Source organism: Felis catus, chromosome B4 (genome assembly GCF_018350175.1).
Source record: "Felis catus isolate Fca126 chromosome B4, F.catus_Fca126_mat1.0, whole genome shotgun sequence".
Taxonomy (NCBI): Eukaryota; Metazoa; Chordata; class Mammalia; order Carnivora; family Felidae; genus Felis; species Felis catus.
In genome coordinates, this window is record NC_058374.1 from 107,697,296 (window position 1) to 107,722,337 (window position 25,042).

General features: G+C 33.8%; 1 protein-coding gene across 13 annotated transcripts in view; it reads left to right on the top strand.

Moving 5' to 3' along the window:
- Positions 1-25,042, top strand: part of LRRIQ1 (leucine rich repeats and IQ motif containing 1) — a 232,830-nt gene that overhangs the window by 75,237 nt on the left and 132,551 nt on the right. For 12 of the 13 annotated variants that reach the window (XM_019835297.3, XM_019835298.3, XM_019835299.3 and 9 more), the window contains exons 15-18: positions 6,570-6,749; positions 9,534-9,980; positions 13,677-13,887; positions 20,208-20,327. In XM_019835297.3, coding sequence (XP_019690856.2) covers positions 6,570-6,749; positions 9,534-9,980; positions 13,677-13,887; positions 20,208-20,327 — 958 coding nt within the window. The remainder of the gene's footprint in view (positions 1-6,569; positions 6,750-9,533; positions 9,981-13,676; positions 13,888-20,207; positions 20,328-25,042) is intronic. The other variant, XR_006600919.1, reaches the window with a different exon arrangement.

Consider the following 25,042-nt stretch of genomic DNA (forward strand, 5'->3'; position numbering starts at 1 on the left):
GGGCGCCTGGGTGGCGCAGTCGGTTAAGCGTCCGACTTCAGCCAGGTCACGATCTCGCGGTCCGGGAGTTCGAGCCCCGCGTCAGGCTCTGGGCTGATGGCTCAGAGCCTGGAGCCTGTTTCCGATTCTGTGTCTCCCTCTCTCTCTGCCCCTCCCCCGTTCATGCTCTGTCTCTCTCTGTCCCAAAAAAATAAATAAACGTTGAAAAAAAAAAATTAAAAAAAAAATAAGTAAATAAAAAGAAAAAAAGAAAAAAATTCAAGCCCCATTGATCCACATTTTCTGTAATTATTCCCTATAGCTATAATATTGTACATAATAATATCTATATTCATAGCCATATTCAAAATGTAGTATTTGATGACAAAATTATCATTTTGCCCCTTGCTAATCTGGTTAGTTAGCATCCAAACAGCTTCCACATAATGCCACTTGCAATACCTACAAATACCTAATGCCTTGTATTAGTTACCTTTGGATTTACTTATTTTCTTATTATTTTGGTTGTCTAGGGCATAAACAGTTGTTTTGTTAAATAGGATACTTGTGGTAAATCATTGGTCCTTCCATTAATCTGATAAGCAAATTCTTATATTTTGCTTCTAGGATTATATTGGGTCATTTAGTTAAAATGGCTCTGTGTTTGTCATTAATTATTTCTGAATAGAAAACTGGTTTCTCTACCTATTTGATATGTACTCTGTAACTTCAGTGTTACAAGAATACTTTCCTAAGAAACTTTTGCACCATTTATGTAAAACCAATGGCAATGTTAATCAGTGAACAGATCATTGGAATGTAACTGTCCAGGCCCACAATATCTCTTATTTTAGCAAATTCTCTGGCATCATTGATATATATATAGGGCATGCCTCAAGTTTACAAGAAAGCTATATTTTTCCTGAAAATTTAAGACAATTGCAAAATGATAAAATTTCAAAGTTTTTTTTTTTAAGTTTAAACCTGAACATCTCTAATTTTTGCATAACTTGTTGTAGCCCATTCCCCACCCTCCCCCCCCCCCCCCCCCCCCCCCCCGCCAATGCATTGGTTCTTTAAAGCCATAAGAAAAGCTGTATTTTAAAAATGCAGGGGCGCCTGGGTGGCTCAGTCGGTTGAGCATCCGACTTCATCTCAGGTCACGACCTCACTGCTCTGTGAGTTTGAGGCCCAAGTCGGGTTCTGTGCTGACAGCTCAGAGCCTGGAGCCTGCTTTGGATCCTGTGTTTTCCCCTCTCTTTGCCCCTCCCATGCTCATGCTGTTTCTCTCTCTCAGAAATAAACATGTTTAAAAAATTAAAAAAAACCAAAACAATAGTTCTGGCAAAGAGAGGGGGAGACACAGGAAGGGGCACCTGGGTGGCTCAGTTGGTTGAGCATCCAACTTCAGCTCAGGTCATGGTCTTGCGGTTTGTGAGTTCGAGACCCGCATCAGGCTGTGTGCTGACAGCTTGCTCAGAAGCTGGAGCCTGCTTCAGATTCTGTGTCTCCCCCTCTCTCTCCCCGTCCCCTGCTCATGCTCTGTGTCTCTCTGTCTCTCAATAATAAATACATGTTAAAAAAATTAAAATGCAAACTCCCCAGAACCCACCAACAGAGGTCTTTGGTGTAAGTGAATTTAAAAAATTATCCCGGGTACTACTGATACAGTAGTTCAAGGAGGATCTTTTCAGAGACCTTGCCCTGCAAGGTTGGAGACACACATAGAGATTTAGCCTTGAATTACCATCACAATGGATTTAGAGAGTGACTAAGATAAAGAACACATGTGTGAGACCCTGTGGTTCTCATGATTGCAGCATGAGTATTTTCTTCATTTTGTTGACATCTTCTTAATTAGATAAAATGACACCTGAAAGATGGCTGTTCAAGAGGGTTTTAAGTGTTACTTCATCTGCAATATCACTGTAGGTCCAGGATCCCAATGAAAAGTATTATAGATCCAACAGCTTATTGTTATTGTTCAACCAGAACTAACTGAACAATAGAAATTAAAAAATCAGCTTTACCTCTTTAAAAAAAATTTTAATGTTTATTTTTTTGAGGGAGAGACAGAGCACGGGCAGGGGAGGGGGAGAAGTAGAGGGAGACACAGAATCTGAAGCAGGCTTCAGGCTCCAAGCTGTCAGAACAGAGCCTGACGCGGAGCTTTAACTCATGAACTGTAAGAGCATGACCTGAGCTGAAGTCAGTCGCTTAACCAACTGAGCCACCGAGGCGCCCCAGCTTTATCTAAGTCTTAAGAGATCCAAATTATAATAAGAAAATCTGCTTTATTAATTTTCCTTATAAGAAATATACCTATTTTAAAGACCAAAGCAGGTCATTAGCATACCTCATTCCTTCTGCTGATCAGGTCCACTCTGGAGACCAAATTATCAGAGAGAAATTTGCATGGTACACAAGGAATTAAAACTGTTGGTTATTGTCTAGGGCTGGTTCCATCACATTATTGAAGCCTTACATTTGCTCTTCTGTATTTTAGGAGATGATCTAATGAAATAAGATCATCAATAGGATTAGAGCATGTTCTTTTTTAAGCTGTATAAACACCAATACAGTTTTAACTTTTAGTACCCTTTATTATCACATTTCAAAAGCATCTTTATTTCATATGTGGCATTTTATAGCCACGTTATTCTGACATGTCATGTCTTGAAGAAAACTTGACTGTATACTTGAGGGAGATTTAGAATGCAATATAGTTTCATTACTAATGTAATAAACAATTTGATAGGATAGAATATGGATAGTTAATCTCTCCATTATATTTTAATTATTACCAGCTTCAATTTCAGAGCTCAACCTTTCCTTGTTTTGATGGTAGCCTCAGTCAAAGATTTCATGTTATATTTAGTATTGTACCTCTGTGATGAATAGCCATTATCTTAATTAGCATTCTGCTTTTGAACCACATCTTAAAATGAATCCAAACAGAAATGCAATATATGCTAGTTATTTAACCTTTTGTAGTAAGTGTGGTAGTTTATGATATGACCAATATTGGTATCTTCAAGCCTAAAAAAAAAAAAAAAAAAAGCTTAAAAAAGTTCCAAATAAATGGACCCTAGTCTTCACTTGATCTTAGCCAAAAGGCCAAGAAGTGATGGACCCAAGTTTTCTTAACTAGATTAAGCTCTTTAACACTGTAAAACATCTGATAGTTATCTTGAACATAATCTGCTTGCTTTCCCTCTTTCCTTATTTAAATATCTGCGAGAGAAAAAAAGTATTATTTCTCAAAGGGTGGAGGGAGGTAAGCATGGGAAATTAATCATGTATCCTGAGTAAGTGAAAAACTGTGATGTTCTTCTCTTTTTTTGCTTTCATTAAAGGAAATGTATTTATACATTTCTTGTGATTATCTTTTATTAAATACCAAGACTATCAAGATCATAACTATACATAGTAATGTGTTATGACTTTAGTTGGGCCTTGGCATTTTTGCCTCAGTGGACCACTTTCTTCATTTATATATAAAGTATACATAAATATGTAAATATAAATTTATATAAATTTAAGTTATATATAAATTATTATATAAAGTATTTCTATAAATATAAAAATTATATTTTACAATTGTGTTTTTATAAATGGATATGTTGACCCTGACTATATACCATCTAGGTGGAAGGAGTACCTGACTGGAGTTTTCTTTCTTAAACCTTGGCATTTTTGTAATCTTATCTTGCCGTCCTTCATTTAGTTTTTAGAGAACTGTGAGTTTGTCTTATTTTGTGTTTTAATTAAAAACTTTATATGTGGGGGCCATGTGGGTAGCTTAGTCAGTTAAGCATCTGGCTCTTGATTTCAGCTCAGGTCATAATCTCATGATTCATGAAATTGATCCCCGTGTTGGGCTCCACACTGACAGTGCAGATCCTGCTTGGGATTCTCTCTCTCTTTCTCTCTCTCTCCTCTCTCTCTCTCTCTCTCTCTCTTTCTCTCTGCCCCTTCCCCACTTGTGCTCTGTCTCTCAAAATAAATAAATAAACATTAAAAAACTTTATATTTTAGAGAAGGTCAGGTTATCAAAATTAAGCAGAAAATACAGAGAATTCCCAGGTATACCCTGTCCCCACACATAGACAACCTCCCCGACTATCAGCATCCTACACCAAAGTGGTATACCTGTTATAATTGATGAACCTACATCAACACATCATTATCACCTGAAGTCCATACTTTACATTAGGGTTTGTTCTTGGTGTTGTGTATTCTATGGATTTTGATAAATGTATAATGACATGTATTCGCTATGTAGTAGTATCATACGGAATAGTTTCACTGCCCTAAAAATGCTCTGTGCTTTGCCTGTTCCTCCCTCCCTTCACCTTAATCCCTGGAAAACGCTGATCTTTTTACTGTCTCAGTTTTGACTTTTTTCAAGAATTTCATATAGCTGGAATTGTACAGCATGTAGCCCTATCCGATTGTCTTTTTTCACTTAGTAATATGCATTTAGGAATCTTCCCTACTCATGGCCTAATAGTTCATCTCTTTTTAGTGCTGAATAATACTCCTTTGTATGGATGTAACTCAGTTTATTTATCCTTTCACCTACTGAAGGATATCTTGGTTGTTTCTGGGTTTTGGCAATTACAAATAAAGCTGCTATAAACACCTGTGTGGAGATTTTGGTGCAGATACAGTTTTTAATTCATTTAGGTAAATCTGAGAAGCACATTGCTGGATCGTATAGTAAAAGTATGTTAACTTTTGTAAGAAACCACCAAACTATCTTCCGAAATAGCTGCACTGATTCCGCATTTCCACCAGCACGAATGAGGGTTTTTATTTCTTCACATCCTCACCAGCGTTTGGTATTGTCAGCGTTTTGAACTGGCCATTCTAATAGATAATAGTATCTTGTTATTTTAATTTACAGTTTTCTAATGACAAATGATGTTGAGTATCTTTCATATACTTACTTACCATCTGTATATTTTCTTTGGTGAGGGGTCTATTAAGTTTTATGGCCCATTTTTTAATTGGTGTATTTATTTTCTTATTGAGCTTTAGAATTTCTTCATATATTTTGGATAACAACCCTTTATCAGATATTTTTCCTAGTATATTGCTTGTCTTCACATTCTCTCAATACTCTTTCACAGGGCAGAAGTTTTTAATTTTAATGAAGTCCATCTTATCAATTATTTCTTTCATGAATTGTATCTTTGGTGTTATTATCAAAAAGTCATCATTATACCAGTGCCGTCTAATTTTTTCTCCTATGTTATCTTCTAGTAGTTTTATGGTTTTGCATTTTACATTTAGGTATATGACCCATTTTGAGTTAAATTTTTGAAGGATACAAAGTCTGTGTCTAGATTCACTTTTTTGCATGTAAATGTCTGATTGTTCTAGCATCATTTATCTTTGTTCCATTGTATTGCCTTTGCTTCTTTGTCAAAGATTAGTTGACTGATCCACTTTAGTAGATTCATGGAGGTCTACTTCTGGGTTCTCTCTTCTCTTCCATTGATATATTTGTCTGTCTCTCTTCCGTTGATAAATTTGTCTATTCTTTCGCCAATACCATACTGTCATAATTACTGTGGCTTTGTAGTAAGTGTGAAGTGAAAAGTGTTAGTTTTCCAACTTTTTTCTTCTTTTTCAGTGTGGAATTGGCTATTCTTGTTTGTTTTTTGTTTCTGTCTTTTTGGATTTTTTGTTGTTTTTTGGCTTCTTTTTGTAAATTTTAGTATCATTTTGAACATCATCTTGAACAATTTTGAACTTCCTATCTATGAAAATATCTTCATTGGACATCTTCCTATTTATTTAGTTTGTTGATATCTTTCATCAGTTTTGTACTTTTCCTCGTAAGAAATTTAGTTTCTAACTAAGGGGGATTTATTCATTCAAGAAGTCCATTTTACCCCTTTGACCATTAATGGCCTTGTGAAAAGAGGCCCACAGTATCCTTGTGAAAGGATTGGGTAAATACTTATAAATGGCTAGGCCTGGTGGAAAGCTCTTGCTGTCTGGCTTGGTTTTTCACACCATTAGCCTTTTAAATTGGTACAGACTTTTGTGCATACTTTGAATATTTTTATTATCATAATTTTTAGCAAGATTCAAGAAGAAATATAAGTTTAGATTTTTCAGATCATGATAAACAAGGTGATTGTTTACTACTCTTGTTTTAGCCCTACTCTTAACTATGTTTTACTAAGAGAAACAATCAAAATTTACCTCTACTTCTAAAATAAGCAACAAATTTCAGTAGTTTTATTTTAATTATCATATTTTTAAAATACTGTATCTGATATTATTTTTTATAATGTAGCTTTTTATTTACTCCCAGCCCAAGTTTCCATCTGCTAAATTTCCCGTTTATGTTATAGAAGAAAATGGTTAAATGTTTGTCAAGTCTCTAAAATTTAACTTTGTACATGACATGATACCATAGAAATTTTTAACAAATTTAACAGTATCATTTTCTCTACAAAATCAATAGCATTTTCTGAGATATACTCTGTGTTTATATTGTTTAAGTAATAGGTATATGGTTATTTTAGATATAAACTCTTCAAGATTATTTATTTTTTTCCTGCTTTCAATAGGCATTCTCTACTTAAAGTGTTACCGGCTCTAAGAATCCTCAATGGTGAAATGATAAACTCTTGTTCAGAAAGGCAGACTGAAGAATACTATCAACCAGAATTAGGACGTTTCTTGGTACTTTGTCAGTCCCAGATTCAAGAATTCAACTTACTAATTGAAAAGTATATTACTGTGAAAGGGTAAGACTGTTCTCTTCTCATAATTTAAAGAAATAATGCAATTTATGTATATAATTAAAAAAATACGCTGATTAATAGTGATTTTTTAAAATTAGTACTGTGTGTTTTAAGGATATTCTCTCTTAAAAGCACAATATAAAATATAATTTCAATGCTAAAGTGTTAGATAAGTGAAATCATGAGGATAGCTTCAAGACAAGAATCAAACATCCCTTCAGTCAGTCATTCAATGAATCAGTCATAAATTTATTTGACAGTGATTGTAAACAAAATATACAATAAGCTAAGTTTTATACTTTATCTTCAAAGAATTAACAGATTAGCATAAGAGAAAATTAGACAAACAGTTACAATGGAGCAAGGCATACAACATTTATTATGTATTAGATATATTGTACATATATTAATATATTCAAATATTATGAGCGCACAGTAGATAAGAGCAGTCAACACATGCACATATTCAGAAGAACAGAAGTTGAGAGTAGAATCCCAATTAGATATAAAAGAAAGAGAATTTCCCATCCCCCTCCAAAATTCAGGGTATGTTAGTATGAATGAATTATATTTGATCTTTCTATAATTGTATACTCTTTTATTTTTAAAGATTTTTAATATTTTTTATTGAGAGAGCATGAGTGGGGAAGGAGCAGAGAGAAGGAGAGAGAGGATCTCAAGCAGGCTCTGCACTGTCAGGACAGAGACCAGTGTGGGGCTTGATCTTACAAACCATGAGATCATGACCTGAGCCGAAATCAAAACTTGATCGCTTAACTGACTGAACCACCTGGACACCCCTCTATAATTATATTTTCTAACTTGCATTGCTCCAGAAAACATAAATGAAAAAGGAAAGTGATTTCATATTTCACTTATGATGACTCTCCATTAAAACTGGAATTATAATTGTAATATGCGCTTCTAAATACCTAAACTTAATTTTTAAATTATTGCTCTTTGCACTTTCATACATGCCCATCTACATAAGATTTGGTTTTTCTATTTAAATATTTTTGGGGGCGCCTGGGTGGCGCAGTCGGTTAAGCGTCTGACTTCAGCCAGGTCACGATCTCACGGTCTGTGAGTTTGAGCCCCGCGTCAGGCTCTGGGCTGATGGCTCGGAGCCTGGAGCCTGTTTCCGATTCTGTGTCTCCCTCTCTCTCTGCCCCTCCCCCGTTCATGCTCTGTCTCTCTCTGTCCCAAAAATAAAAAAAACGAAAAACGTTGAAAAAAAAATTTAAATATTTTTGTATATAGTCCATTCAGATTAAAAACAAATCTCACAGCTTTTAAATAATCCCAATTGTCTGGGGCACCTAGGTGCCTGGTGGCTCAGTTGGCTAAGCATCCAACTCTTGATTTTGGCTCAGGTCATGATCTTGATCTCACTGCTTGTGACTTGGAGCCCCACCTCAGGCTCTACACTGACTGTGCGGAGCCTGCTTGGGATTCTCTTTCTCTCCCTCTCTCTCTGCCTCTTGCTTGTTCTCTCTCTCTCTCTCTCTCTCTCTCTCTCTCTCTCTCAAAAATAATAATTGTTACAGATACTTTTTACCTTTAATAAAGACTAAGGTTATTTACATTTATTTTGTGCAAAACTAAACATACTTCCTTGAATATGTATGGTAATATGCAATTTTTTGTTTAAAGGTGACCCTTGATATCTCTCATGTTGAAACATAGATTTCTCAATTCCTTTGGATAATCCATTGTCATTGCAACTTGTTTCATTTTGGCATTGATAATGGAAAATAGACTATATTTTATATTAATAATAAATGGTGAATTCAATACCTAATCAATAACCACTTGATATCCTAATATTGAATTGAAACTTTTCTACATTATTAGCCACCAAAATGAATGAAATACAAAATATCAAAAATATATATTGGAGGAGACTATGCTAATGTCTGATAATACCTTTGTGAACACAAGACTATTTATCTCTACATTTAGGAACTATAACTTTCATTTTTATGGTATGGTTAAAAGTTTTGTATTTATTTATATCCTGCAAGAAAAAGATAAGGCAGCTTGTGGCTATATATTAAATATAGTTAGAAAATATACAGTTGGAGTAAGTAAAATTAAAAAAAAATAAATAATGGAAGGTAAATAAAGTGTAGCCAAGAAAAAGGCTCATACAAGTGCAAAGTTCTTTACATTTGCTACTGAGATCCTCAAATCTGGCAAACAGAAAGTTTGATTAATTACATAAGCCATAGCCTCCATAAGATAAAAATTCAACAATTGTTTAAGAGAATCACCACCATTTATATCTTAAAGTATTTGAATTTTCTTTGCAATGGATTGTTTTTCCAGAGAAAAGGGGGAATAAAAACTTTCCCATAATATAAATTCTTTGTTTAAAAGTCCAATACAAATATTTTGCATGGCAAGAGTCAATGTAGAAAGTACTTTTAACTTTGTTTCATAAATAACTTCTCCAAATTTAGGCAGCCATGATCTCTCATGTTTATGGTAGTAAAAGCATGGATTTTTCTCATTCAATTGTACCAAAAATACCTAGAATAAAAATGGTTCTAAAACTTCCAGACATTTTGTCTGGATTGACGGATCTAAATTAGCTAAACAAATATTTTCAAATTTTGTTAGAAATGAGATCAATTTCTATATAAACAACCAGAAATAAGTTTTTAATGAATATTGTAGTAAAGCTTAATTTTCATGTCAAACCACACAAGGGAAATTTCCAAAACCTATATGTTTTAATATTGGTGATATAGTTCTTATTATTAAATGTCTTCTTTATTTGTTTAGAAATTTGGTCACCTTGGATGCTGCAGAAAATCTCTGCCATTATAATAAGAAATTAATGACACTTAGTAATGAATGCCGATATTCACATGAACGCGGGGATGCACGTATCACCCAGAGAGAAGAATCAGAAGTCCAGCAAAATCATTTAGCTACAGGCAGTGATAGCATCCTGCAAAATAGAGTTCTCCAGTCTTGTGCAGACAGGTATAAACTGGAATCACCAGATATTTCTGAGAAATGGATGAATTCTGACTCTAGTCATTCTATATCAACCAAATCCTCTCTATGTGAAGATACGGAAGGAAGAAATCAGGGAGAAATAGCAGACCAGAAGAGAGAAGACAGCAAATTAAACAGTATCCCCACGAAAAGAATCCCATTTGTGGAAACAGTAATGACAAGTTCTCTGCTGAGGAATTGCCAAAATATTGGACATCGTAATAAAATGTAAGACTTAATACATCATTTTTCTTTACATTGTATACTTTGTATTTTTTATTGATAGTATTCGTTTATGTTTTGGTAAAGGATTTAAATCACTATTGTATTTCGTATGAATTCCTTTAATTATGTTTTTATGATGTGTACAAATTATTAATTATAGTGTGTATGAATTTGAATTTTGGCAGGTTCTGATTTAATTAACTAGTATTTCATTGAAAATAAGTACATGTAAGGTTATTCTTTCTGCTTTCTAATCTTTAAACAATTAAAATGAATTTTTAAGAAAAAATAAAACACTCTGCTATTCTAAAAATAATATAAAGAAACCTTGCTGAATAATCAGGTAATTTCATTTTTAAAAGTATACCTTTTCATGTACCATGTCTTTGCTTCTTGATCTCAGAATAATTTAATAAGCATCTATGCAAGTATTTGAATGCGTGTGCTATAATTTTTGTTGGCATAACAACCTATAAAGTATGCCAATATTCTTTGATATTAACCACATAAACCTCTTCCAACTATTAAATACTTTAATTTTTAATTTTTTTTCTTTCAAGTTTTTATTTAAATTCCAGTTAACATACAGTATATTAGTTTCAAGTGTAGGATTTAGTGATTCATCACTTATATACAACACCTAGTGTTCATCATACAAGTACCCTCCTTAGTACACATCACCCATTTAACCCATCCCCCCACCCACCTCCTGTTCTTAATAGTTAAGAGTCTGTTTTATGGTTTGCCAACTTTTAAATACTTTTATAAAGCTAATGGCTTTAATTTTTTTATCGAACCAGTAAAGATAAATATTACTTCAGCTTGTCAACTTTTTTCTTTTTTTACTGTTGGCCTCACTGTCAAGCCAACAAAATTAAAAAATGGTTAAATTTAGCTTTTCCTAAAATAACAGGTGCTGAATAGGGCAGAATGCAGAAAATCACAGTAGCTGACCTTATTTTTCCCAGTCTTTATTCTTTCAGAAGTTGTCAGTGTGAATGGTGATTTCTTTTCTGAAAGCTATATTAAAAAGTTTGATATGCTAAAACTAAGATGTATTCCCTAGTGCAAAAATGTTTTAAATTTTCTTAAAAGTGGCTTTAATATTTCCTCCTTTATATTTCATCAGTTTATTTAATCAATTACTTTTGCTCTGTAAGGGAGGAAAAATATCATCTTTTACTTCCACCCTTCTAAGTTCTCAGCTGGTATCCCTGAAACAAAAGGTAAATTAATAAGAAAAAAGCATAAAAATGTACTTAATATGTTTCACATGACATGGAAGTCTTCCTAAAGAAATAGGACCTGAAGAAATAGTTAAACCTAAGCATTTTCGTATCGGGTTTGACAAAGAATAGAAGGTTGTGGAAAATATAATTAGGGCAAAGGGTATAAGCTAAGTGTAGTAAACTGGGGTAAATTTAGCAAGGCCTGTTGACTCAGATTCTTCTTGTCATCCGTCTTCAGATGAGAATGCTTCTTTTCTCTGGATACATGAAGGACACCTCTCACAGGAGGATCTTATGGCCTGCTTCTGGTGAAGGTCAAAAAGTCCTTCCTGGACATGCTGTTTCTCAAATTCCTACAGCTTAAAATATTTGTATACCAGGATGCTGTGTTTTGAGGTAGCATATTCTGAACCCCATCAACTCCAAACACTCCAGACCCTGCCTATTGTAATTTCATATAAACAACATTTAGAACTTCTTAATCTGTTATCAATAAAATAACTAAATGATGATAATAAGGAAGGATGTCGAATTGAAAATATAGACAAGCCAAGGTCCTAAAGAATAATGAGAAAAGAAAATGTACGCATTTACTGAACCTCACCATTCAGTGTTTCAGGAAGATTCACTGTCAGTTGTGTAGATGTTTCCTAAGTATGATTTACATGTGTTCTTATGCTAAGGGCATTTTATCATTATGATTTTTGCCAAAAAAAAAAAAAGATAATGATGGTGATGGTGATGATGGTAGGCACCTCTGATACAAGCTGTTTTTCTCAACATGGAAACATCCTACATTCAGGAAGCCCCAAAGTCATCATGTTTACCTGCTTTCAGTGTAGTAAAAAGCAGTCCTTGTGTTAGTGTAACTGAGGAAAATATCCCTCACTGTTGTTGTTTCCCTTGGGAAATTTTGATGATGTTGGGCTGAGGAATTCAGGCACTCAATGACTGGTGAGCTTTAGAAGAAATTTACAGTTACAGTCAGTGAAACTTGTATGCATTTGTAGAAAAATACAAGATGCTGTCTGAGCTTAAATGAGTTTTCTTACAAACCTTTCACTTTTTACCAGTTATAAATGATAAATACATTTTCAGATTATTTATCAGCCAAAATACCAATTATAGTGCTTTAAAAACTTCCTAACTTGTTTCTGTTCAAAAGAAGAAATAATGAATTGGTAATTGAACAACTGAATACAAATTAAATCCATTGCAAAATTTATAGTTCTGTTTACCCTACAGAAGGACATGATTTGTTGGAATGTGATTATTTTTTCTAAGCATGTGGAGTTCAAGTAGTTTATCTTAGGTCAGAAGTTTTATCCATTAACTTTAACTTTCTATTCATAGCAAAATAGGTTGAAGTCTTCTACAGGGTTTAAGTAAAATTATGATGATGATAACAATAGTGATAATAAAGCAAAATAATGATAAAAATGGTTACATCATTCCTAATTTCCCACAAATATACTACTATGAGAAAAAACAATGTGTGGTCTTGTCTGGCAGAGTTTATGACTCAATTCCACTTTGCCTTAAACTTACTAGTATGAGGAAGGAGAAAATTTCATTTGAATTGCCAATAATTATAAAATTACTGAAAACTGTTTTAATGCAAGGGATATATGCAAGAATCACTTCTCCTTCATGTGCCTTTTAAACTAAACTCTGGAATTTAAAGAGCACTTAAGACAGAATAATTAGTATTTTGACTATACTCAGTACCTTGATAATATTCCTGCAATAATCTGTGTGGAAAAAGGGAAATTTATCCAATTAGGAAGAGTTAAAAGGTGAAGCACACTGAGAACCCACTTACTATCATTGTTATTCAAATTTTGCTAATGTTGCTGGGCAGCCTAGGGGGGTGTGGAAAAAACACAGCATTGATTGATTCAGTGCCTGAAATTGGCAAATAGATGTAGGCTGGGAAAATGTTAGAATTTACTACTGGGTTTGTAAGGGCATGATTTAATATTTGTCATGGGCAGGGAGGGAAGTGCAGCTAGTAATAACCTCACGGGTCCTTTCTCTTACAGTGGAGGGGGCCCTCCCTTCTGTCCAAGGCTAGTCTCTCCACTGTGAGGAAGATCACATCCTCTGTTGCCAACTTAGCATAGGCTCCTGCATTGTCCCTTTTTGCAACATCATCACTTTCCCCCCTTTCTACTTGATCAACATACTCCGTTATCATACAAAAATCTTGGTATTATTTTCCTCCTTAAAAGAAACAAACAAAAACCCCCTAGTCCTCACATCCCTGTCTAAGTTACTGGCCCGTTTCTCTTTTTCAGATTTGAAGGTTTTCCATACCATTTTTACCTATGTGCCTATTGTTAACAAAAGATGTTCTTATTTTAAAATAATACTTGATGCAGTTCATGTTTATACGTATAGTTTATGAGGACCTCTTACCTACAACTGTTTTTATGGGTTCTAACCATGTTTTCTTTTCTCTTCTGAATAGTATGGCAGCTTTGGTAATCCAGGCACACTGGCGTGGTTACATGGTACGCAGACAGATTAATTTCTCTACAAGGCTACATACTGCTGCAGTAGGACCCCTGACATTCCAACCCAATGACTGCATCAAGAATAAAACTATTTTAAAGGAAGAAAAAAGGGAAAACACCGTGAATATCCAAGAACAGAGGGAAAAGGCTGCTATTCTTATTCAGGTTAGCTTTAATCTTTTGGTGAAATAGTCCCGAGAGATGTAGTTGTCATTTTTCACTGAGTAATTCTATATAATGGACAACCCATGGATGTCAGTGATTTATAGCTACTGGATTTGCTTCTTACTTAATTAGGTGACAGGTAGGCCATAGGTTGGCTGTGCCTGTGCTTAGTATCTAGGGTGAAAAGAGTAGCCTATAATTTAGAAATACATTTCTCATGACCAAGGGCCAAACTGAGCCACACAATCATGTTTAAAGCTTCTGATCAGATATGCCATTTGGCACATTTGGTAACATTTGATTAGCCATAGCAACTCTCACTTGGCCTAATCTAGAGCTCTTTTTAGAAGCATGTTTAAAAATCTACTAAAATAATTGTTAAAGTTCTTCAAATACACGTTTTAGTGAGAAATTCAGGGAGCAAGTATTGAATAGACTTGATTCAACCTCACCAAGATCAGATTTTGAAGTGAAGTTCAACCTAATCACATTCATCCTATTATTTATTTATTCATCAAATATTTTTTAGAATCTACTATTTGTCAAGCACTATTATGGGCTTAGGAACCATAACCATAAACAAACTGTATAAGTTCTCTGCCCTCATGGAATTTACATTCTAGTGGAAGAGGCAGAACTAAAAAAATACATAAATATAAAATAAACTAAATAAATACATAAAACTAAATAATCCTAATAAATACATAAACTAAATAAACTAAATAAATACATAATGGTACCGAATTGAAAGAGAGTAACCAAAAAATTAGTGTTTCCCTTTATCCATTCTTTCAACAAATATTTCTTGGCACAAAAATCTTACTAGCTTACATTCTGCTGGGATGTGCAGTTAGTAAATAAATATGTTAGATAGTGATAAGTACGAAGAGGAAAAATAAAGCAGGATAAACAGGACAGGAGTATCAAGGGAAAGTTTATCATTTTAGATATGATGGGAAATGGAAGACCAGAAAACGTGACATTACAGTGACAGATTAAGCCATTGGCTATCTGGGAGAAGAACACTCCAGACAGTGGAATATCTGATCAAAGGCACTGATTTAGGAGCATACTGCAGTGTTTATAAAGAGCAACAAGAAGCCAGGGTGACTGGACAGTGATGGAGGGGAAAAGGGTAACACTTACAAATCATAAGTCAGTGTAAAGACTTTGGCTTGTCATCTGAATGACATGGGAAGATATTATAGGAATCTGAGCAGTAGGCTCACATGATCAAGTTTCCTTTATGTTGTGATTATACTGTAGGAAGGCAGGGGTAGAAGTAGCAAAATCAGTTAGGGGATATTACAGTAATTCAGACAAGGGATAATGGTAGCATGAGGCCAGAGTGTTGCAGTAGAAGCAGTAAGAAAATCACAGGCCAGAATATATGTTGGTTTATTTTGAAGGTAGAGCTGATAACATCAGTTCATGGGGATGTGGTATGTAAGAGAGCGTAAGGAATCATGGATGCCTCCAAGGTATTGGAATAACCAACTAGAGGAATAGCCTTAAAATTAAGTTGCTGGCTTTTACTACGAAAGCCATAGTTTTCAACATTATCTTTGCTATGGTTCTAATAAATATATTCAGTATTTCAGTTGACTTAATTTGTCTGAACTGTACTCCTAAGGGCAATGCATAGACATTACTAATGCCTGAATGGTGGTGGGAGTGGGGGGGATTCAATGGATTCAAGAAAACTCTGAGGAAAAGAAAGAACCTCAGTTACTATCTCAAAATATTATTCTGCAACATGAGGAATGAATATATCATGCAGACCAAACTCCCTCCTGTCATCAGTTGATAAGGAATACTTTGTTCAGCATTGATGGTACGTGGATCTGAAACTTTTGCTTCATTCTGTTCAATGAAGAAACAGAAGTTTATCGCTTTGTGAAACAGTCTAGTTCAGGGACTGATATCTCTGATGAATGTCCTTTTGTTGAGCTTCTGTGTATCTATGACAAAAGTAAGCATAATTCAGCCTTTGCAGCTTAGAGCAAGTCTCTTTTATTGTACACCATGGTATTTAAAATCACCTGAAGTGATCTCAGTTTCATTTTCTCTTCTCTTGCGTACAGTCATCTGGTTACTTACAGCATTCGTATTAGTATGAATTCTAGACTGACTTACCATTCTAGAGAGCAGAGCACAAAGCAATAGAAAGAGCCTGGGCTTTAGAAGGAGCAAAATGAACATTTTATGATGGATGTGGTAGAGGCTGCTCTCTGCTCACTAAAACTCACATTCTCCCCTTGTTCCAAGCATACAGCCAGACTAGATATCCCACCTTCTCCTGCACTTTAGGATGGCTCCTTTTCTGAGTTCTAGTCAATACATTGTACATGAAAGACATGTACACCACCTCCATGTCTGGATCATTAAACATTGCACAGATATCCCTTCATATTCTTTTCCCTTTCTGGTTGGCTGAAATGAAGACAGGTTTTGAGGCATCCTTGACAGATGTCTGTCAGGATTACAGAGCTAGCAAGGTCTGGATACCTGAATTACCTTATGTTAACGTTTTGCCCCATGGTCTTTCTCACCCTCTCGTTGTTTGCCAGATGATTACTAAGTAATGCTTTAGGAGAGAACAAGTGTATAGTATGTTTTGGGAATGGGAGTTGATGGGAGTTGGAGGGAAAATAGATACAATTTCTTGGCCAGGGAATTAATTTGAATATGTGAGAAACATGAATTAATTGTAGATGGATTACTGGGGAAAAGTTAAGATCTTGACAGAAACAAATAAGCTAGAAGATGAATCTGAACATCTATAATACCTTTATTTCTCATAAACTGATCAGAGATGGCTGGAGGAAAGTATCTATATATATCACACCAGAAAGATACACACTATATATTGTACTCTAGAGCTTTGGAGAAGTCCTGTCCCTGATGAGTTGGGCTGGATCCGTTGTGAACCACAGTGAGCTGATCCTTATTATTGAAAGCCTGGATTTAAGTTTCCCTTTATACCCTGTTTTCCCTAGGTCTCCATGTCACCTTGATATCTTCTGTAACCAACCCACCTCTCCCCACTCATCACTAGACTATTTGAAACAAATCCCAGATACCATTTCTTTTGTAAATATTTCAGTATGAATTTCTGTAAGACCTATTGCTTTAAGTAGAACTACATTACCATCCAAAAATTGAAACTTATTTTTCAATATCACCAAATATCAAATCAATATTCAAATTTATATTGTTTTATCAATGTTTGTTTACAGATTTTTCTTAATCAAAATACAAATAAAGTCATCACTTTGCCTTTGGTTTAAATAATACTTGAAAGTCTTTTAAATACATAGTAACCCCCTCTCTTTTTTCCTTACAGTTTATTAAGGAAACTAGGTCTTTTCTCCTGTAGTTTTCTGCTTTCTGAGTTTTGCCAAATGTATCCCCATAGCATCACATACATGTTTCTTGGTTCCTTCTTTTTCTGTAAGCTGACAGTAGGTTATAAAATTTGCTATTATTTGGGTTTTTTTGTTTTGTTTTGTTTTGTTTTTTATCAAGAATACTTCAGGGGCGCCTGGGTGGCTCAGTCAGTTAAGTGTCTGACTTCAGCTCAGGTCATGATCTCATGGTTCATGAGTTTGAGCCCCACATCGAGCTCTGTGCTGACAGCTCAAAGCCTGGATGGAGCCTGCTTCAGTTTCTGTGTCTCCCTCTCTCTCTGCCCCTCCCCTGCTCGTGCTCTCTCTCTTTCTCAAAAATGAATAAACATTTTTAAAAAAAGTTTAAAAAATGAATACCTCTAAGTGGTTGTATGTATTACAGTGAAGAAGCACCTAATGTCTAGCTGCCTCTCTTTTAGGAATATTAGTGACCATTGATTATAATTGCCTAGGTCAATTCTTGTAAATAGTTTGCAAAATATTGATACTCTATGTGTAATTTCTTCATTTTTAAACAAAAAATGTCTACAGAGAGAAACTTTGTTTAATTGACTATGTAGTTTACCTTGAGGTGCAATTCACTGGAAAGGCAGGTTAAATGCTTGATGCTTTTTTACCAAGTTTTAGATTAATAAGGTTTCCCAGTATCCTTCAGCGGTCACCATAATGTGTTCTATCAAAATATACACATAAAATTTTTAAATATATGATGTTTAATTCCATTGCAAATTTACTCTTACTGATGCTCAAATTGTCCCTCATTTGGCCAGGTTAGGTTCAAATTAGCTTTGGTGATACAATTTAGTAGTTTTTAAAAACTTCCCTTGCTTTCTAATGTGCCATTATGTTTCAGGTTCATTTTGCTTACATTTTATGCCAGGCCTAGATTCAGACATTGCCCCAAAGATCTTTGGTTCCTTTAATGGGGATAATATTTAGAAACCCAGCCTGGGTTTAGGAGTGAATTAGGATCTTAGAGGTGTTGTTGTTACTGGTATGGTCATGGTTTCTAGATGTTTTTTCATTGTACGGAGCTTACAAATACATATTTTTAAGAAAAAGTATACCATGGGTTCATACTGACATTTTAATATTAAATTTAGGACTACAGGATTTTTACTTATTCGATTTTATATTTGCATCTTTTTTCTTCTATGGAAATTTCTGGTTCCCAATAACATTAACATAATTGTTCTTTATTTTTTTCCTCCTTTTCATTTTCATTTCTGTGTGTGTGTGTGTGTGTGTGTGTGTGTGTGTATCTGTGTTTGTATCTGTGTACACATGCACATACTTAGTGAAAATAAATAAGGACCATACAAATAAGAAAAAAAAAAAACAGGCTATTTATTCAGAGACTGCTATAGCAAGGGACTCAGCCACTATCAGTTGCCTTTGGCATAGTCTCAAAGACAGGGGGGAGAGTAGGAAACCTTTAGTGGAGAAAGAGAGAGAGAAAAAAAAGATCTTCAGGTATGGTCTAATTGGAGGGTTTGGGCAGGGGGAAGGCATTAAAGTGGGCAGCTAGAAAGTAGGACATATTGTGTGATTGGTTGGGAAGCTTATTTGGCTAGCTTTGGTTGATCCTGAGTTGGAAGTAGGGACAAAAGTAGGGAGGCTGACAGTCATTGACAAAATCTTGACCATTCTTGGCTACTTGTTGCCGAGGTTGTGGTTTGGCTTTCAAGGCTAGTTGCTGCAGAGGTTATGAGTGACTTCTGTTGTCATGTATGTTCTGGCTATTGTCCATATATTCCAGTTCTCCATATATAGATTTTCCGTGATAACAATACCAATATTATTACTAACAATATGATTATTGAAAACATATTTAAGGTATCTTCTGTAGTTAAATTTGTCTTTTGAGTATATTTGACTAGGAATAAATATATTTTAAAGTCACTTTAAATAACTTCTGTGTGTATATGCCTCCAGCATTAAATATATTTTTGTATCTCTTCAGGACTTCCTTTTTATTTCATATTTGTTTGTTTTATAGTTATCTTATGCATGTGCACAGTTCCAAAGTCAAATCTAAGAAAGGTATATTCAGAGAAGTCTGGTTTCTGTTGCTATGTCTTGCATCCTATTTTCTGCCTCTATACTTAATGATTTTTAAAATTAATTTCATAACTTTTATTTGTAAATATTAACAACCACATATACATATATGAATATATTTGAGTGTATATGTTTATATAATTTATGTATTTATTGTATATTTATATGCAAAGTTGCATAAAATGGCAAAATAGAATATACACTTGTTTCTATCTTGTTTTTTTATACTTAATGGATCTTAGATCTCACTCCCTAGTAGTATATAAAAGTACTTATTTAAAAGCTATAGAGTTCTTGGAGTTATAGTTAGGAAAGCTTTCTAGACTCCAAGATTATTAAGGAATCTGAATGATTTTAATTCTATTTTTATGTGCTTAGTTTATTTTAAAATGAAATTAGTTAATAGTTATGGGAAAAGATTATACCTTTCTAATATGGCCATTTGTATATGTTGAAATTTTCCTAAATGTGTGTTAGTTTATTTTATACACAATTATTTGAAAATGAGAAAAATTGGTTTTCCTTTGTATCTCTTTCTTCTTAGTTTAGAATGGGTCCTGGAGGAATTGTCAGATAATTGATTGGTTGACCTACATGTGCAGTTGAGGGAGTTTTAAAGATTCTTTTCTGCTTACCACAAGGAAAGTCTCCTGAGATTCAGAACTTTAGACACATGCAGTTGTTTAATTTATCTTACAGTTTTAAGTGTCACATAAAGTTCAAAAAACAGATTATTGAGCCATTAAACTAAGGGCTTAGATGTTTTATCTTCCTAATGGGATAACACAGAGAATCTGGTTTGTAGTTTGATCTATAACCTTGTATAACATGCTTTAAATTTTTGTTTAGGCAGTTTGGAAGGGCTTCCTTTTGCGAAAGAAACTGACAACAGCTTTAGAGGCTATTAAGAGTGAAGAATCTGAAGAAGAATATGAAGAAATAAATTTGGAGGATTTTACATTTGATGAAGTAAGTACCAACCACAACGTATAAATATAGGTCTTAAAAATGTTTAGTATACTGGTTTGGAGCTAAATCAGTTTTTAAGATTTTTATCCTCTTAACACTATGTCATAGATTATTTTAAACAACACTTGAAAAGGTATGCTTCTGATTTCTTAATATCCTCTTTATTTACTCTACAAGCATGTACAGTATGTGACTGTGCTCCGAGAATATTAACAAGAGTTTGTGCATACTCTTTGACAAAATGATTTGCACAATGTTTTGTTTATCAGTTATCCTTCATTAAATACAACTCTGAGCTTACGTATGCCCTGCTCAACAGTCTTTTGTAGTTCTTTGTTGCCTCGCAAAATGAGAACACCCTCTATATTGTTAATGTAAGAGTCCACAGTAAGGTACCAAAGTGTAAAGACATCCATACCACTTCTGTGACTTCCAAATGCTCCAACCAAATCGAGGACTGTTTTATCATACAGAGCACTAGCCTTTTACATTAGTTTTACTCACTCTGTTTCCTCTTCTCTAGACAGTTACACCCACATAAATACCACTCTGATGAAGATGTAAAACATATGAACATCTCCAGACTTCCTCATGCCTCTGCAGTATTCAGACCTCCATCATCATAGATTAGTTTTCCCTATTTTGAACTTCCTATAGGTGGAATCATACAGTATGTAATCTTATTATTTCATGTAATATTATGTCCATAAGATTTATCTATGTTGTTGAGTATAGTTGTATATATACCAATCTTAAAAATACCTACTTTTTGGTGCACTTGGATGGCTCAGTCAGTTAGTTAAGTGTCCAACTCTGGATTTCAGCTCAGGTCATGATCTCCTAATGTGTTGGATTGAGCCTAGGGTTGGGCACTGTCCTGACAGTGCAGAACCTGCTTGGGATTCTCTCTCTCCCTCTCTGCTCCTCCTTGGCTTGTGCACACACAGGTGTGCACATGCTCTCTCTCTCTCTCTCTCTCAAAAAAATAAGTAAATAAATAAAAAGAAAATACCCACTTTTTATCTATTATTTGAATACGCTACTTTTTAAATCTATTATTTGAACACACCTTTTTTTTTATTTGAATACATACACTTTGGATAGTAATCTATTCTACTATTGGAAGATATTTGTTGTTAATTCTAGTATTGCCTATTAAAGCTAAATGCTATGAACATTCTTGTGCATGTCTTCTGATGTACATAGTCACATTTCTTTTAGGAATAGAATTTCTGGGCCTTAACATTCACCTGTGTTTAGTTGATAGTGCCTAATGGTATTCCAAAGTGATTATATCAGTTCATAGCCCTATCAGAAGAATATGGGTGTTTTAGAGGAGCTCTATCTTCACAACACTTTGTATTTTCATGTCTTTTTCTTCCATTCCAGTAGGTGTGTGGTGGTATAGCTATTGTTGTTTTAATTTTCATTTGTCATAATTAATAATTTTGAATACCTTTTAAAATGCATATTGGCCATTTAGATATTCACTTTTGTGATATGGTCAAGTGTGTGTGTATTTTTTCATTGGGTTGTATATCTTTTCTTCTTATTGATTTGTAGAAGTTCTATATATATTCTGAATACTGCTCTCTTTTCCCTTGCAAATATTCTAACCTCTGTGGCTTACCTTTTCACTGTCTTTATGATTAATTTTAATGAACAGAATGTTTCTAATTTCAAATAAAAAATTTAATTGTTGTGATATATGAGAAATCTTTGCTTACTCCTAGATCATGAAGATATTCTAGAAACTTTATAGCTTTCAGCATTTAAATCTAGATGCACCTGGAATTAATTTTTGTTTATAGTGTGAAGGAGGGGTCATGTTCTTCTTGGGTCAAATGAATCTATAAATCAACTTGGGAGAAATAATATTTTTTAGTCTATTACTTTTTAAAATCCATGAACATAGACTATCCCACAGTTTATGTAAGCCATTAAAAATCTCTGTAAGGGGCGCCTGGGTGGCGCAGTCGGTTAAGCGTCCGACTTCAGCCAGGTCACGATATCGCGGTCCGTGAGTTCGAGCCCCGCGTCAGGCTCTGGGCTGATGGCTCAGAGCCTGGAGCCTGCTTCCGATTCTGTGTCTCCCTCTCTCTCTGCCCCTCCCCCGTTCATGCTCTGTCTCTCTCTGTCCCAAAAATAAATAAACGTTGAAAGAAAAAAATTAAAAAAAAAAAATCTCTGTAAAAATGCTTTGTAGGTTTCATCATAGAGGTCTTGTACATTTTTGGTTAGATTTATCAGATATTTTCTGATATTATATTTTTGTATATTGACCTTATATTCAGCCACTTTGTTAAAATCACTTATTAATTTTAGTAGGTTATCTCTCAGGTCTTTGGTATTCTGTATACACATCATGTCATCTGAGAACAATTACAATTTTTTTTTCCAATTCTTATTCCTTTTATTTGTTTTGTTTGTGCATTTGTTTGTTTTTGATTTACTATTTCCGGTAAAATGTTGAATAGTGGTGATATTAGTTTTCATCATTTTCTAGCTTCTGGTCTTTGGGTGAAAGCTTTCAGTATTCCACCACTAAGTAAGAGTTTTAATATAGGTTTCTTGTAGAAACTCTATATTTGATTAAGGAAGTTACCTTCCTTAACATATTTTTACCATTCCAAGAGGCTAATATGATGATGATGATGATGATGATGATGATTTTATATATGAGTTCGATTTTATCAAATACTTTTTATGCATATAACAGTGATTTTCAAACTTTAACTCTTATATTCTTAGAATAAACCAACTTAGCTGTAATGTATTATCTTTTTTATTATCTCTGAATTTGGCTTACTAGTATTTGTTTAGAATTTTTGCATTTATATTCAAGAAGAACTTGGATGTATAAATTTTCTTTTTTATAAAACTGTTAATTTAGATTTTGGTATCAAAGTTATGTTGGCCATATACATTTCATTGGGAAATGTTTCCTCTGTTTTGTTTTCTGAAAGAGTTTGATGTAATATTGATTTTATTTGTTTCTTAAAAATGTGTCTCAGCATATAATATATTTGGGGAAATGTCCATGAGCATTTGAAAAGAATTTTAAGTATATTGTTACTAAAATCACAGTTATTTCAAGTTTATTAATTGTGGTTTTAAAAATCTTCTGAGTCCTCAGTGACTTTGGGAGGAAGAATTCTGTTATTGACCGAAGAATGCTAAAATCTCTTACTATGATTGTGGGTTTCTCTAAATGAACTTATAGTTCTGTCAAATTTTGCCTCATACTTTGAAGCTACATTATTAGGGCATCACGTTTTGTATAGGAAGAGATTGATCATTGACCATTTCATCATAATAAAATTCCCTTGTTTAACTCTAGGTTCCCTCTTTAACCAAATGCCTTAGTGGCTACTTCCTCTGATATTTCATACCTACAACAACTTTCTTTTGGCTGGTAATTTTATAGTAATAGATATTTTTCTAACCATTCCCATTTAACATTTCTGTGTTTTATATTTAAAATTATTATCTCATAAGAGACTATAATTAGGTTTTGCTTATTTTTATATTCCATTCTGATAGTATTTCATTAACATATTCAAATCATTTTAATATTTTTTATAGAATATAATTAGATTTATCAATACCATCTTTGTATGAGTTTTTTGTTTGTCGTATGTATTCTATGTATATTTTTTTAGGTTTTTATTGTCCTCTCTTGCATGAATCAAGTTTTTGTTTGTTTTCCTTTTCCCCCCTTCATTAGCTTGTTGATTTGTGGTTATGTTTTTCCATGTACTTCATTTTTTCCTGCATTAACAAGCTTCCATCTGCATTTATTTTCCTTCCCCTGAAGGATTTGTTTTAGTAATTATTTAACTTCAGATGCGTTTTTTGTCATTTGAACACTTACTTTAAAACTTGAAGGATATCTTCTCTAGGCATAGAATTCTAGGTAAAGTTTTTGTGTTCAAAGATGTTATTTCATTAGCTTCTGGCTTTCATAGACTCTGTTGAAAAGTCAGTACTAAATCTTAATTTTCTTCTCTGAAGATATCCTTCTACTCCTGGACTACTTTTAAGGTTCATTTTCTGTGTTTGTTTTTCAGCAAAGGTGTGATTTTCTTTGTATTTACTCTGTTTGTAGTAAGAAGGTTGAATGGCTCCTTGAATCTGTGGTTTATGTCTTTTACCAGTTTTGGAAATTTCTTGACCAAGTATTTCAAACATTTAATCTTTTTCATTATTTCTCTTCTTTGAGGTAAAGTGCTTCCAAAAATGTGTATGTTAGAATTTCTCATCATTTCACATTAGACTTTTCAACTCTGTTTTGAATTGTTATCTATTTTTGTGTGTGTGTGCTTCTGTGTTTTAATTTGCATGTTTTTTACTGACCTATCTTGTAGTTCACTAATTGTCTCTCTTGAGTTACCTAAGAATTTGTAGCCTATATTTTGAATTCTTAATTTTAGTTATTCCATTTTTTTTTAGTTTTAGAATTTCTACTTACTTATTGTAAATTCTAGTTACATGTTGAATTTTTCTATCATCTTCTATATTTTCTTGAATATACAAATTATGGTATTTTCAAAATTTTCTCGGTTAATTGCAACATCTGGATCACTTGTATGTTTATTTCTATTGACTGTTTATCTCTTGTATTTTGAGTTAGTTCTCCTTTTTGGCATTCAATCTTTGATTAAATATCAGACATGAATGAAAAAAGTGTAAAGAGCCCGAAAGGTGTTTTCTTT